The sequence below is a fragment of the Rhinoderma darwinii genome, unplaced genomic scaffold (genome assembly GCF_050947455.1).
Source record: "Rhinoderma darwinii isolate aRhiDar2 unplaced genomic scaffold, aRhiDar2.hap1 Scaffold_34, whole genome shotgun sequence".
Classification (NCBI taxonomy): Eukaryota; Metazoa; Chordata; class Amphibia; order Anura; family Rhinodermatidae; genus Rhinoderma; species Rhinoderma darwinii.
In genome coordinates, this window is record NW_027463429.1 from 37,501 (window position 1) to 53,452 (window position 15,952).

General features: G+C 45.8%; 1 protein-coding gene across 1 annotated transcript in view; it reads left to right on the top strand.

The window, feature by feature from the left end:
- The first annotated feature begins 1,738 nt into the window (after positions 1 to 1,738).
- The window catches only part of LOC142705729 (fatty-acid amide hydrolase 1-like), a 56,772-nt gene continuing 42,558 nt past the window's right edge, over positions 1,739 to 15,952 (top strand). The window contains exons 1-2 of the mRNA XM_075848298.1: positions 1,739 to 1,743; positions 2,279 to 2,477. Of these exons, the coding sequence (XP_075704413.1) occupies positions 1,739 to 1,743; positions 2,279 to 2,477 (204 nt within the window). The remainder of the gene's footprint in view (positions 1,744 to 2,278; positions 2,478 to 15,952) is intronic.

Sequence of the window (15,952 nt, forward strand, 5' to 3'; positions counted from 1 at the left end):
AGCAACTGCCCATTTCCCTTGCTTGTATTCCCTTGTTTGTTTGTCGTGTTTGTCATGCACTTACTGAGCGCAGGGACCGCCGCCCAGTTGTACCCCGTCGCCTAGGGCGGGTCGTTGCAAGTAGGCAGGGACAGAGTGGCGGGTAGATTAGGGCTCACTTGTCCATTTCCCTACCCCCCCCACCATTAACACACACTATATATTCACACTAAACACACTATATATACACACTAGACACTATATATATATATATATATATATATATATATATATATATATATACACACACACACACACACTATACACACACATATAATATACACATATATACTATAAACAGTAAATATATATACACTCTACACACTATATATACTATACACACACACAAATATTATACATATGCATATTTACACACACATATATATATATACACAGGGGGAGGGGATATGGGAAAGGCTGTAAAAAGGAAGAAAGTAGGTAGAACAAGGGGGAGCGATGTGTTATTAATCCTCAATCTTCATATATAATGACGATATCAATACAAACAAATCGCTCCCATTCTCCCATCAAGGACAATAAGGCAGAAAAAAGGGGGATATCACGTCAATACCTAATGGAAACCTAAAACAAGACACAATTATTAAAATATACTAAGTGGCCGGGATATTCATAGAAACGGAACAAAGCTCAATTTATCACTTCATCCATAAGGGTCATAGATCCCAATGTGACAATCTGTTTGAACTTTCTTCAACCCAAAACCTTCTTTGAGTTTCCCCCTCTGATGCCACAATGTATCCGGTCAATCCCACGGACTTGTAGTGTTCTAGGATTACATCCATGGTGCCTCAGTAATATCTTCAAGTGTGTAGGGTCCTCAATGGTATGAACGCCCTTAATATCTTGCACGTGCTCCCTGTTACGGGTCTACGTTCTCTAGAGGTCAGGCCTACATACACATTCAAGCAGCCACATGTAGGGTAATAAATGACGTGTGTCGCGCTACACGAGGTGTTGTCTCATTTTCAACTGTTTTGTACCATCAACTGACATGAAGGTTGTTGCTCGACAAATATTGGCACAGGATATCCCCACAGGGCTAGCGTCCTTGTCTAGGTCCCGGGAGCTAAACACTTTCAATGTCTGAGGCACATAATGGCTCCGGCTCATTTAAGTTTCTCCGTCTTCTTGCTGCCATCATCGGTCTTTCAGCAAGATTTACGGCCAATGTTGGTTCGGATCTTAATATAGGCCGATATCTTTCCAGAATAAAAATAAAACATGCAAGTAGTAAAAGGCAGATTTTTCTTCTCTCGTCTGTTCTTGTAGAATCCTGAAGTGGACGGCAGGACTATCCTAGAGCTGACGTTGGTGGAGCTGACCGAGAAGCTGAAGGACGGGTCCCTGACTCCGGAGAGCGTCCTCTATTCTTATATAGAGAAGGTGAATGGTTCCCTATGGGGTCAGATAACCGGAGCTACACGGGTTGGAGATTGCTCTTTATGCCCATAGGGTCAATGATTCCACCATGAAAGGCGATCTGTGACGATTAGTTTTATGTTTATGGGACTAAAAGGGCTGGTAATGGTGATGTGCTTCTTCAGCTGTGGCCGCTTTACTTCTCGGTTGTTTTTGATTAACGCTTCAGTCCTATAAGAAGGAACAAATCAGCAATGGCCACCAGTGAAATGATCATCAACTGGGACAATCATTCCTATCATTGCATGGTCCCTGGATGATGAGGTCAGTGAGCTGCTTAGTACATGTAAAGGCAGTGTCTCTGCTCGCCATGTTCACTTGGCAGATAATGTACTGGTGGCGATGGGTCCATACATGATCAGACATAAGAGATGTCAATCTGTGCTGGGAAAATGCCCCTTCCTGCTGGTTCCAAAAAGTTCTTCGTCTACAGAATTTCTTCAGTTTTGGCCCCTATGACAACCAGCCGGGTTTCAGCACTTTAAGTGGACAAGTTACATAGTGGTTACGGTTAAATAAGATATGTCTGACATCAACAACCCTTGTCCATATGGATTTTATAGAGGGGGTCCCCCACTCAAAACGCCCCCTTCATGTACCAGGACGGAAAGCAACTCTTTTCGGCATGTTCTGCAACGCTTCATTCGGCCACTGCAGGGGAAATGAATGCCTAGATGCGGCTTCCCCTGGGAGTTGTCTTCATGAGTTAACCCCTTAGCTCTGATGCCCAGTGAATATCCAGGTCTGATGAGCCGACCAACTCTGTTTTGTGCTTGTTGTGATCTCTGTTGGTTCCAAGGCTCCAGAACTTTGATGTTGTGTCTCCTCACAGTCATATGGAGACTTCTTCTTGTGTTCTGGATCCTTGTCTTACTGTTGGACCCAGTGACACATCATCTTATGGACAGATGACCGGTCTTCTTCTTCTTCTGGTCCTGTTCAGAATTCATGGAATCCTCACTATTGTCCAGGTCCTGGGGCCGCAGGTCTTCTGGGAGGTTCTGTCACTTCCAGGATGAGGGGTCGCTGCAGTAATTATTGGCCAGTCCCGGGAAGATTCACCGCTGCTCCATGACCTGTGTGACCCTCTCCAGACTGAGATTTCAGTTACTTTATTTGTCTAGAATCTTTGTGGTGACTTCTTTATTTTCATGCTTCAGTATATAGTGAGGTCTAAAATCAACAGCAACATGAAGGGCTGAAATTATAGGAAGTTTTTGTAATTGTTTCCTTGTAAGGGGGCAGAAACTTTTTCGCTTGGGTGATAAGAGCGTTGCAACCCCATCCTGTGTGATGTAAATCTGTATGTTCCTTTCTTTAAATTTACATTGTGTTTAGAGATCAGAAACTCTTCCTTGTGACAAATATTCAATAAATGGAAACACTTGGAAGGAGTTAAAACTTTTATACTGCAATTTATATATGGAGTTGCAGCCACTTTACATTTTCTGTGTAACACATGGAGGATGGGAACAGAATCGTAATAGAGGATACTATACATGTTTCTCCCAAGGTTGCATACTGCTTAACTACCTTTATTTCCCTCCCTTTCCGAAATACCAGATAAAAGGTTTATATGTTCCCTCTCTGTCTCAGACTCCAGATATCTGGTTAATATGTTCCCTCCCTGTCTCAGGCCCAGATATCTGGTTTATATGTTCCCTCCCTGTCTCAGGCTCCAGATATCTGGTTTATATGTTCCCTCCCTGTCTCAGGCTCCAGATATCTGGTTTATATGTTCCCTCTCTGTCTCAGGCTCCAGATATCAGGTTTATATGTTCCCTCCCTGTCTCAGGCTCCAGATATCAGGTTTATATGTGCCCCTCCCTGTCTCAGGCTCCAGATATCTGGATTATATGTTCCGTTCCTGTTTCTGGCTCCAGATATCTGGTTTATATGTTCCCTCTCTGTCTCAGGATCCAGATATCTGATTTATATGTTCCCTCCCTGTCTCAGGCTCCAGATATCTGGTTTATATGTGCCCCTCCCTGATCAGTCTCCAGATATCTGGTTTATATGTCCCCTCCCTGTCTCAGGCTACAGATATCTGGTTTATATGTTCCCTCTCTGTCTCAGGCTCCAGATATCAGGTTTATATGTTCCCTCCCTGTCTCAGGCTCCAGATATCTGGTTTATATGTTCCCTCTCTGTCTCAGGCTCCAGATATCAGGTTTATATGTTCCCTCCCTGTCTCAGGCTCCAGATATCAGGTTTATATGTGCCCCTCCCTGTCTCAGGCTCCAGATATCTGGATTATATGTTCCTGTTTCTGGCTCCAGATATCTGGTTTATATGTTCCCTCTCTGTCTCAGGCTCCAGATATCTGATTTATATGTTCCCTCCCTGTCTCAGGCTCCAGATATCTGGTTTATATGTGCCCCTCCCTGATCAGTCTCCAGATATCTGGTTTATATGTCCCCTCCCTGTCTCAGGCTACAGATATCTGGTTTATATGTTCCCTCCCTCTCTCAGACTCCAGATATCTGGTTTCTATGTTCCCTCCCTGTCTCAGGCTCCAGATATTTGGTTTATATGTTCCCTCCCTGTCTCAGTCTCCAGATATCTGTTTTATATGTTCCCTCCCTGTCTCAGACTCCAGATATCAGGTTTATATGTTCCCTCCCTGTCTCAGGCTCCAGATATCTGGTTTATATGTTCTCTCCCTGTTTCAGGCTCCAGATATCTGGTTTATATGATCCCTCCCTGTCTCGGGCTCCAGATATCTGGTTTATATGTTCCCTCCCTGTCTCAGGCTCCAGATATCAGGTTTATATGTTCCCTCCCTGTCTCAGGCTCCAGATATCTGGTTTATATGTTCCCTCCCTGTCTCAGGCTCCAGATATCTGGTTTATATGTTCCCTCCCTGTCTCAGGCTCCAGATATCTGGTTTATATGTTCCGTTCCTGTTTCTGGCTCCAGATATCTGGTTTATATGTCCCCTCCCTGTCTCAGGCTCCAGATATCTGGTTTATATGTGCCCCTCCCTGATCAGTCTCCAGATATCTGGTTTATATGTCCCCTCCCTGTCTCAGGCTACAGATATCTGGTTTATATGTTCTCTCCCTGTCTCAGTCTCCAGATATCAGGTTTATATGTTCCCTCCCTGTCTCAGACTCCAGATATCTGGTTTCTATGTTCCCTCCCTGTCTCAGGCTCCAGATATTTGGTTTATATGTTCCCTCCCTGTCTCAGTCTCCAGATATCTGTTTTATATGTTCCCTCCCTGTCTCAGACTCCAGATATCAGGTTTATATGTTCCCTCCCTGTCTCAGGCTCCAGATATCTGGTTTATATGTTCTCTCCCTGTTTCAGGCTCCAGATATCTGGTTTATATGTTCCCCCCCTGTCTCAGGCTCCAGATATCCGGTTTATATGTTCCCTCCCTGTCTCAGGCTCCAGATATCTGGTTTATATGTTCCCTCCCTGTCTCAGGCTCCAGATATCTGGTTTATATGTTCCCTCCCTGTCTCAGGCCCAGATATCTGGTTTATATGTTCCCTCCTTGTCTCAGACTCCAGATGTCTGGTTTATATGTCCCCTCCCTGTCTCAGGCTCCAGATATCTGGCTTATATGTTCCCTCCCTGTCTCAGGCTCCAGATATCTGGTTTATATGTTCCCTCCCTGTCTCAGGCTCCAGATATCAGGTTTATATGTTCCCTCCTTGTCTCATGCTCCAGATATCTGGTTTATATGTTCCCTCCTTGTCTCAGGCTCCAGATATCTGGTTTATATGTTCCCTCCTTGTCTCAGGCTCCAGATATCAGGTTTATATGTGCCCCTCCCTGTCTCCGGCTCCAGATATCTGGTTTATATGTTCCGTTCCTGTTTCTGGCTCCAGATATCTGGTTTATATGTTCCCTCTCTGTCTCAGGCTCCAGATATCTGATTTATATGTTCCCTCCCTGTCTCAGGCTCCAGATATCTGGTTTATATGTGCCCCTCCCTGATCAGTCTCCAGATATCTGGTTTATATGTCCCCTCCCTGTCTCAGGCTACAGATATCTGGTTTATATGTTCCCTCCCTCTCTCAGACTCCAGATATCTGGTTTCTATGTTCCCTCCCTGTCTCAGGCTCCAGATATTTGGTTTATATGTTCCCTCCCTGTCTCAGTCTCCAGATATCTGTTTTATATGTTCCCTCCCTGTCTCAGACTCCAGATATCAGGTTTATATGTTCCCTCCCTGTCTCAGGCTCCAGATATCTGGTTTATATGTTCTCTCCCTGTTTCAGGCTCCAGATATCTGGTTTATATGATCCCTCCCTGTCTCGGGCTCCAGATATCTGGTTTATATGTTCCCTCCCTGTCTCAGGCTCCAGATATCAGGTTTATATGTTCCCTCCCTGTCTCAGGCTCCAGATATCTGGTTTATATGTTCCCTCCCTGTCTCAGGCTCCAGATATCTGGTTTATATGTTCCCTCCCTGTCTCAGGCTCCAGATATCTGGTTTATATGTTCCGTTCCTGTTTCTGGCTCCAGATATCTGGTTTATATGTCCCCTCCCTGTCTCAGGCTCCAGATATCTGGTTTATATGTGCCCCTCCCTGATCAGTCTCCAGATATCTGGTTTATATGTCCCCTCCCTGTCTCAGGCTACAGATATCTGGTTTATATGTTCTCTCCCTGTCTCAGTCTCCAGATATCAGGTTTATATGTTCCCTCCCTGTCTCAGACTCCAGATATCTGGTTTCTATGTTCCCTCCCTGTCTCAGGCTCCAGATATTTGGTTTATATGTTCCCTCCCTGTCTCAGTCTCCAGATATCTGTTTTATATGTTCCCTCCCTGTCTCAGACTCCAGATATCAGGTTTATATGTTCCCTCCCTGTCTCAGGCTCCAGATATCTGGTTTATATGTTCTCTCCCTGTTTCAGGTTCCAGATATCTGGTTTATATGTTCCCTCCCTGTCTCGGGCTCCAGATATCTGGTTTATATGTTCCCTCCCTGTCTCAGGCTCCAGATATCAGGTTTATATGTCCCCTCCCTGTCTCAGGCTCCAGATATCTGGTTTATATGTTCCCTCCCTGTCTCGGGCTCCAGATATCTGGTTTATATGTTCCCTCCCTGTCTCGGGCTCCAGATATCTGGTTTATATGTCCCCTCCCTGTCTCAGGCTCCAGATATCTGGTTTATATGTTCCCTCCCTGTCTCAGGCTCCAGATATAAGGTTTATATGTTCCTTTTCTGTCTCTGGCTCCAGATATCTGGTTTATATGTTCCCTCTCTGTCTCAGGCTCCAGATATCTGGTTTATATGTTCCCCCCCTGTCTCAGGCTCCAGATATCCGGTTTATATGTTCCCTCCCTGTCTCAGGCTCCAGATATGTGGTTTATATGTTCCCTCCCTGTCTCAGGCTCCAGATATCTGGTTTATATGTTCCCTCCCTGTCTCAGGCCCAGATATCTGGTTTATATGTTCCCTCCTTGTCTCAGACTCCAGATGTCTGGTTTATATGTCCCCTCCCTGTCTCAGGCTCCAGATATCTGGCTTATATGTTCCCTCCCTGTCTCAGGCTCCAGATATCTGGTTTATATGTTCCCTCCCTGTCTCAGGCTCCAGATATCAGGTTTATATGTTCCCTCCTTGTCTCATGCTCCAGATATCTGGTTTATATGTTCCCTCCTTGTCTCAGGCTCCAGATATCAGGTTTATATGTGCCCCTCCCTGTCTCAGGCTCCAGATATCTGGTTTATATGTTCCGTTCCTGTTTCTGGCTCCAGATATCTGGTTTATATGTTCCCTCTCTGTCTCAGGCTCCAGATATCTGATTTATATGTTCCCTCCCTGTCTCAGGCTCCAGATATCTGGTTTATATGTGCCCCTCCCTGATCAGTCTCCAGATATCTGGTTTATATGTCCCCTCCCTGTCTCAGGCTACAGATATCTGGTTTATATGTTCCCTCCCTCTCTCAGACTCCAGATATAAGGTTTATATGTTCCTTTTCTGTCTCTGGCTCCAGATATCTGATTTATATGTTCCCTCCCTGTCTCAGGCTCCAGATATCTGGTTTATATGTGCCCCTCCCTGATCAGTCTCCAGATATCTGGTTTATATGTCCCCTCCCTGTCTCAGGCTACAGATATCTGGTTTATATGTTCCCTCCCTGTCTCAGGCTCCAGATATCTGGTTTATATGTTCCGTTCCTGTTTCAGGCTCCAGATATCTGGTTTATATGTTCCCTCCCTGTCTCAGGCTCCAGATATCTGGTTTATATGTTCCCTCCCTGTCTCAGGCTCCAGATATAAGGTTTATATGTTCCTTTTCTGTGTCTGGCTCCAGATATCTGGTTTATATGTTCCCTCTCTGTCTCAGGCTCCAGATATCTGGTTTATATGTTCCCCCCCTGTCTCAGGCTCCAGATATCCGGTTTATATGTTCCCTCCCTGTCTCAGGCTCCAGATATCTGGTTTATATGTTCCCTCCCTGTCTCAGGCTCCAGATATCTGGTTTATATGTTCCCTCCCTGTCTCAGGCCCAGATATCTGGTTTATATGTTCCCTCCTTGTCTCAGACTCCAGATGTCTGGTTTATATGTCCCCTCCCTGTCTCAGGCTCCAGATATCTGGCTTATATGTTCCCTCCCTGTCTCAGGCTCCAGATATCTGGTTTATATGTTCCCTCCCTGTCTCAGGCTCCAGATATCAGGTTTATATGTTCCCTCCTTGTCTCATGCTCCAGATATCTGGTTTATATGTTCCCTCCTTGTCTCAGGCTCCAGATATCTGGTTCATATGTTCCCTCCTTGTCTCTGTCTCCGGATATCTGGTTTATATGTTTCCTCCTTGTCTCAGGCTCCAGATATCAGGTTTATATGTTCCCTCCCTGTCTCAGGCTCCAGATATCTGGTTTATATGTTCCCTCCTTGTCTCAGGCTCCAGATATCTGGTTTATATGTTCCCTCCCTGTCTCAGGCTCCAGATATCAGGTTTATATGTTCCCTCCCTGTCTCAGGCTCCAGATATCAGGTTTATATGTTCCCTCCTTGTCTCATGCTCCAGATATCTGGTTTATATGTTCCCTCCTTGTCTCAGGCTCCAGATATATGGTTTATATGTTCCCTCCCTGTCTCGGGCTCCAGATATCTGGTTTATATGTTCCCTCCCTGTCTCAGGCTCCAGATATCTGGTTTATATGTTCCCTCCCTGTCTCAGGCTCCAGATATCTTGTTTATATTTTCCCTCTCTGTCTCAGGCTCCAGATGTCAGGTTTATATGTTCCCTCCCTGTCTCAGGCTCCAGATATCTGGTTTATATGTTCCCTCCCTGTCTCAGGCTCCAGATATCTGGTTTATATGTTCCCTCCCTGTCTCAGGCTCCAGATATCTGGTTTATATGTTCCCTCCCTGTCTCAGGCTCCAGATATCTGGTTTATATGTTCCGTTCCTGTTTCTGGCTCCAGATATCTGGTTTATATGTCCCCTCCCTGTCTCAGGCTACAGATATCTGGTTTATATGTTCCCTCCCTGTCTCGGGCTCCAGATATCTGGTTTATATGTTCCCTCCCTGTCTCGGGCTCCAGATATCTGGTTTATATGTCCCCTCCCTGTCTCAGGCAACAGATATCCGGTTTATATGTTCCCTCCCTGTCTCAGGCTCCAGATATCTGGTTTATATGTTCCCTCCCTGTCTCAGGCTCCAGATATCTGGTTTATATGTTCCCTCCCTGTCTCAGGCCCAGATATCTGGTTTATATGTTCCCTCCTTGTCTCAGACTCCAGATGTCTGGTTTATATGTCCCCTCCCTGTCTCAGGCTCCAGATATCTGGTTTATATGTTCCCTCCCTGTCTCAGGCTCCAGATATCTGGTCTATATGTTCCCTCCCTGTCTCAGGCTCCAGATATCTGGTTTATATGTTCCCTCCCTGTCTCCAGATATCTGGTTTATATGTTCCCTCCCTGTCTCAGGCTCCAGATATCTGGTTTATATGTTCCCTCCCTGTCTCTGGCTCCAGATATCTGGTTTATATGTCCCCTCCCTGTCTCAGGCTCCAGATATCAGGTTTATATGTTCCCTCCCTGTCTCAGGCTCCAGATATCTGGTTTATATGTTCCCTCCCTGTCTCCAGATATCTGGTTTATATGTTCCCTCCTTGTCTCATGCTCCAGATATCAGGTTTATATGTTCTCTCCCTGTCTCAGGCTCCAGATATCTGGTTTATATGTTCCCTCCCTGTCTCAGGCTCCAGATATCAGGTTTATATGTTCCCTCCCTCGTCTCAGGCTCCAGATATCTGGTTTATATGTTCCCTCCCTGTCTCTGGCTCCAGATATCTGGTTTATATGTTCCCTCCCTGTCTCTGGCTCCAGACATCTGGTTTATATGTTCCCTCCCTGTCTCTTGCTCCAGATATCTGGTTTATACGTTCCGTTCCTGTTTCTGGCTCCAGATATCTGGTTTATATGTTCCCTCCCTGTCTCTGGCTCCAGATATCTGGTTTATATGTTCCCTCCCTGTCTCAGGCTCCATATATCAGGTTTATATGTTCCCTCCCTGTCTCAGACTCCAGATATCTGGTTTATATGTTTCCTCCCTGTCTCAGGCTCCAGATATCTGGTTTATATGTTCCCTCCCTGTCTCAGGCTCCAGATATCTGGTTTATATGTTCCGTTCCTGTTTCAGGCTCCAGATATCTGGTTTATATGTTCCCTCCCTGTCTCAGGCTCCAGATATCTGGTTTATATGTTCCCTCCCTGTCTCAGGCTCCAGATATCTTGTTTATATGTTCCCTCCCTGTCTCAGGCTCCAGATATCTGGTTTATATCTTCCGTTCCTGTTTCTGGCTCCAGATATCTGGTTTATATGTCCCCTCCCTGTCTCAGGCTACAGATATCTGGTTTATATGTTCCTTCCCTGTCTCGGGCTCCAGATATCTGGTTTATATGTTCCCTCCCTGTCTCAGGCTCCAGATATCAGGTTTATATGTTCCCTCCCTGTCTCAGGCTCCAGATATCTGGTTTATATGTTCCCTCCCTGTCTCAGGCTCCAGATATCTGGTTTATATGTTCCGTTCCTGTTTCTGGCTCCAGATATCTGGTTTATATGTTCCCTCCCTGTCTCAGGCTCCAGATATCTGGTTTATATGTTCCCTCCCTGTCTCAGGCTCCAGATATCTGGTTTATATGTTCCCTCCCTGTCTCAGGCTCCAGATATCTGGTTTATATGTTCCGTTCCTGTTTCAGGCTCCAGATATCTGGTTTATATGTTCCCTCCCTGTCTCAGGCTCCAGATATCTGGTTTATATGTTCCCTCCCTGTCTCAGGCTCCAGATATCTGGTTTATATGTTCCCTCCCTGTCTCAGGCTCCAGATATCTGGTTTATATGTTCCGTTCCTGTTTCTGGCTCCAGATATCTGGTTTATATGTCCCCTCCCTGTCTCAGGCTCTAGATATCCGGTTTATATGTTCCCTCCCTGTCTCAGGCTCCAGATATCTGGTTTATATGTTCCCTCCCTGTCTCAGGCTCCAGATATCTGGTTTATATGTTCCCTCCCTGTCTCAGGCTCCAGATATCTGGTTTATATGTTCCCTCCCTGTCTCAGGCCCAGATATCTGGTTTATATGTTCCCTCCTTGTCTCAGACTCCAGATATCTGGTTTATATGTTCCCTCCCTGTCTCCAGATATCTGGTTTATATGTTCCCTCCCTGTCTCAGGCTCCAGATATCTGGTTTATATGTTCCCTCCCTGTCTCTAGCTCCAGATATCTGGTTTATATGTCCCCTCCCTGTCTCAGGCTCCAGATATCTGGTTTATATGTTCCCTCCCTGTCTCCAGATATCTGGTTTATATGTTCCCTCCTTGTCTCATGCTCCAGATGTCAGGTTTATATGTTCCCTCCCTGTCTCAGGCTCCAGATATCTGGTTTATATGTTCCCTCCCTGTCTCAGGCTCCAGATATCAGGTTTATATGTTCCCTCCCTCGTCTCAGGCTCCAGATATCTGGTTTATATGTTCCCTCCCTGTCTCTGGCTCCAGATATCTGGTTTATATGTTCCCTCCCTGTCTCTGGCTCCAGATATCTGGTTTATATGTTCCCTCCCTGTCTCTGGCTCCAGATATCTGGTTTATATGTTCCGTTCCTGTTTCTGGCTCCAGATATCTGGTTTATATGTTCCCTCCCTGTCTCTGGCTCCAGATATCTGGTTTATATGTTCCCTCCCTGTCTCAGGCTCCATATATCAGGTTTATATGTTCCCTCCCTGTCTCAGACTCCAGATATCTGGTTTATATGTTTCCTCCCTGTCTCAGGCTCCAGATATCTGGTTTATATGTTCCCTCCCTGTCTCAGGCTCCAGATATCTGGTTTATATGTTCCCTCCCTGTCTCAGGCTCCAGATATCAGGTTTATATGTTCCCTCCCTGTCTCAGGCTCCAGATATCTGGTTTATATGTTCCGTTCCTGTTTCTGGCTCCAGATATCTGGTTTATATGTTCCCTCCCTGTCTCAGGCTCCAGATATCTGGTTTATATGTTCCCTCCCTGTCTCAGGCTCCAGATATCTGGTTTATATGTTCCCTCCCTGTCTCAGGCTCCAGATATCTGGTTTATATGTTCCGTTCCTGTTTCAGGCTCCAGATATCTGGTTTATATGTTCCCTCCCTGTCTCAGGCTCCAGATATCTGGTTTATATGTTCCCTCCCTGTCTCAGGCTCCAGATATCTGGTTTATATGTTCCCTCCCTGTCTCAGGCTCCAGATATCTGGTTTATATGTTCCCTCCCTGTCTCAGGCTCCAGATATCTGGTTTATATGTTCCGTTCCTGTTTCTGGCTCCAGATATCTGGTTTATATGTCCCCTCCCTGTCTCAGGCTACAGATATCTGGTTTATATGTTCCGTTCCTGTTTCTGGCTCCAGATATCTGGTTTATATGTTCCCTCCCTGTCTCCAGATATCTGGTTTATATGTTCCCTCCTTGTCTCATGCTCCAGATATCTGGTTTATATGTTCCCTCCCTGTCTCAGGCTCCAGATATCTGGTTTATATGTTCCCTCCCTATCTCAGGCTCCAGATATCTGGTTTATATGTTCCCTCCCTGTCTCAGGCTCCAGATATCTGGTTTATATGTTCCCTCCCTGTCTCAGGCTCCAGATATCTGGTTTATATGTTCCGTTCCTGTTTCAGGCTCCAGATATCTGGTTTATATGTTCCCTCCCTGTCTCAGGCTCCAGATATCTGGTTTATATGTTCCCTCCCTGTCTCAGGCTCCAGATATCTGGTTTATATGTTCCCTCCCTGTCTCAGGCTCCAGATATCTGGTTTATATGTTCCCTCCCTGTCTCAGGCTCCAGATATCTGGTTTATATGTTCCGTTCCTGTTTCTGGCTCCAGATATCTGGTTTATATGTTCCCTCCCTGTCTCAGGCTCCAGATATCTGGTTTATATGTTCCCTCCCTGTCTCAGGCTCCAGATATCTGGTTTATATGTTCCCTCCCTGTCTCAGGCTCCAGATATCTGGTTTATATGTTCCGTTCCTGTTTCAGGCTCCAGATATCTGGTTTATATGTTCCCTCCCTGTCTCAGGCTCCAGATATCTGGTTTATATGTTCCCTCCCTGTCTCAGGCTCCAGATATCTGGTTTATATGTTCCCTCCCTGTCTCAGGCTCCAGATATCTGGTTTATATCTTCCGTTCCTGTTTCTGGCTCCAGATATCTGGTTTATATGTCCCCTCCCTGTCTCAGGCTACAGATATCTGGTTTATATGTTCCCTCCCTGTCTCGGGCTCCAGATATCTGGTTTATATGTTCCCTCCCTGTCTCAGGCTCCAGATATCAGGTTTATATGTTCCCTCCCTGTCTCAGGCTCCAGATATCTGGTTTATATGTTCCCTCCCTGTCTCAGGCTCCAGATATCTGGTTTATATGTTCCGTTCCTGTTTCTGGCTCCAGATATCTGGTTTATATGTTCCCTCCCTGTCTCAGGCTCCAGATATCTGGTTTATATGTTCCCTCCCTGTCTCAGGCTCCAGATATCTGGTTTATATGTTCCCTCCCTGTCTCAGGCTCCAGATATCTGGTTTATATGTTCCGTTCCTGTTTCAGGCTCCATATATCTGGTTTATATGTTCCCTCCCTGTCTCAGGCTCCAGATATCTGGTTTATATGTTCCCTCCCTGTCTCAGGCTCCAGATATCTGGTTTATATGTTCCCTCCCTGTCTCAGGCTCCAGATATCTGGTTTATATGTTCCGTTCCTGTTTCTGGCTCCAGATATCTGGTTTATATGTCCCCTCCCTGTCTCAGGCTACAGATATCTGGTTTATATGTTCCCTCCCTGTCTCGGGCTCCAGATATCTGGTTTATATGTTCCCTCCCTGTCTCAGGCTCCAGATATCAGGTTTATATGTCCCCTCCCTGTCTCAGGCTCCAGATATCTGGTTTATATGTTCCCTCCCTGTCTCGGGCTCCAGATATCTGGTTTATATGTTCCCTCCCTGTCGCGGGCTCCAGATATCTGGTTTATATGTCCCCTCCCTGTCTCAGGCTCCTGATATCCGGTTTATATGTTCCCTCCCTGTCTCAGGCTCCAGATATCTGGTTTATATGTTCCCTCCCTGTCTCAGGCTCCAGATATCTGGTTTATATGTTCCCTCCCTGTCTCAGGCCCAGATATCTGGTTTATATGTTCCCTCCTTGTCTCAGACTCCAGATATCTGGTTTATATGTTCCCTCCCTGTCTCCAGATATCTGGTTTATATGTTCCCTCCCTGTCTCAGGCTCCAGATATCTGGTTTATATGTTCCCTCCCTGTCTCTGGCTCCAGATATCTGGTTTATATGTCCCCTCCCTGTCTCAGGCTCCAGATATCAGGTTTATATGTTCCCTCCCTGTCTCAGGCTCCAGATATCTGGTTTATATGTTCCCTCCCTGTCTCCAGATATCTGGTTTATATGTTCCCTCCTTGTCTCATGCTCCAGATATCAGGTTTATATGTTCTCTCCCTGTCTCAGGCTCCAGATATCTGGTTTATATGTTCCCTCCCTGTCTCAGGCTCCAGATATCAGGTTTATATGTTCCCTCCCTCGTCTCAGGCTCCAGATATCTGGTTTATATGTTCCCTCCCTGTCTCTGGCTCCAGATATCTGGTTTATATGTTCCCTCCCTGTCTCTGGCTCCAGATATCTGGTTTATATGTTCCCTCCCTGTCTCTGGCTCCAGATATCTGGTTTATATGTTCCGTTCCTGTTTCTGGCTCCAGATATCTGGTTTATATGTTCCCTCCCTGTCTCTGGCTCCAGATATCTGGTTTATATGTTCCCTCCCTGTCTCAGGCTCCATATATCAGGTTTATATGTTCCCTCCCTGTCTCAGACTCCAGATATCTGGTTTATATGTTTCCTCCCTGTCTCAGGCTCCAGATATCTGGTTTATATGTTCCCTCCCTGTCTCAGGCTCCAGATATCTGGTTTATATGTTCCCTCCCTGTCTCAGGCTCCAGATATCAGGTTTATATGTTCCCTCCCTGTCTCAGGCTCCAGATATCTGGTTTATATGTTCCCTCCCTGTCTCAGGCTCCAGATATCTGGTTTATATGTTCCGTTCCTGTTTCTGGCTCCAGATATCTGGTTTATATGTTCCCTCCCTGTCTCAGGCTCCAGATATCTGGTTTATATGTTCCCTCCCTGTCTCAGGCTCCAGATATCTGGTTTATATGTTCCCTCCCTGTCTCAGGCTCCAGATATCTGGTTTATATGTTCCGTTCCTGTTTCTGGCTCCAGATATCTGGTTTATATGTTCCCTCCCTGTCTCCAGATATCTGGTTTATATGTTCCCTCCTTGTCTCATGCTCCAGATATCAGGTTTATATGTTCTCTCCCTGTCTCAGGCTCCAGATATCTGGTTTATATGTTCCCTCCCTGTCTCAGGCTCCAGATATCAGGTTTATATGTTCCCTCACTCGTCTCAGGCTCCAGATATCTGGTTTATATGTTCCCTCCCTGTCTCTGGCTCCAGATATCTGGTTTATATGTTCCCTCCCTGTCTCTGGCTCCAGATATCTGGTTTATATGTTCCCTCCCTGTCTCTGGCTCCAGATATCTGGTTTATATGTTCCGTTCCTGTTTCTGGCTCCAGATATCTGGTTTATATGTTCCCTCCCTGTCTCTGGCTCCAGATATCTGGTTTATATGTTCCCTCCCTGTCTCAGGCTCCATATATCAGGTTTATATGTTCCCTCCCTGTCTCAGACTCCAGATATCTGGTTTATATGTTTCCTCCCTGTCTCAGGCTCCAGATATCTGGTTTATATGTTCCCTCCCTGTCTCAGGCTCCAGATATCTGGTTTATATGTTCCCTCCCTGTCTCAGGCTCCAGATATCAGGTTTATATGTTCCCTCCCTGTCTCAGGCTCCAGATATCTGGTTTATATGTTCCCTCCCTGTCTCAGGCTCCAGATATCTGGTTTATATGTTCCGTTCCTGTTTCTGGCTCCAGATATCTGGTTTATATGTTCCCTCCCTGTCTCAGGCTCCAGAT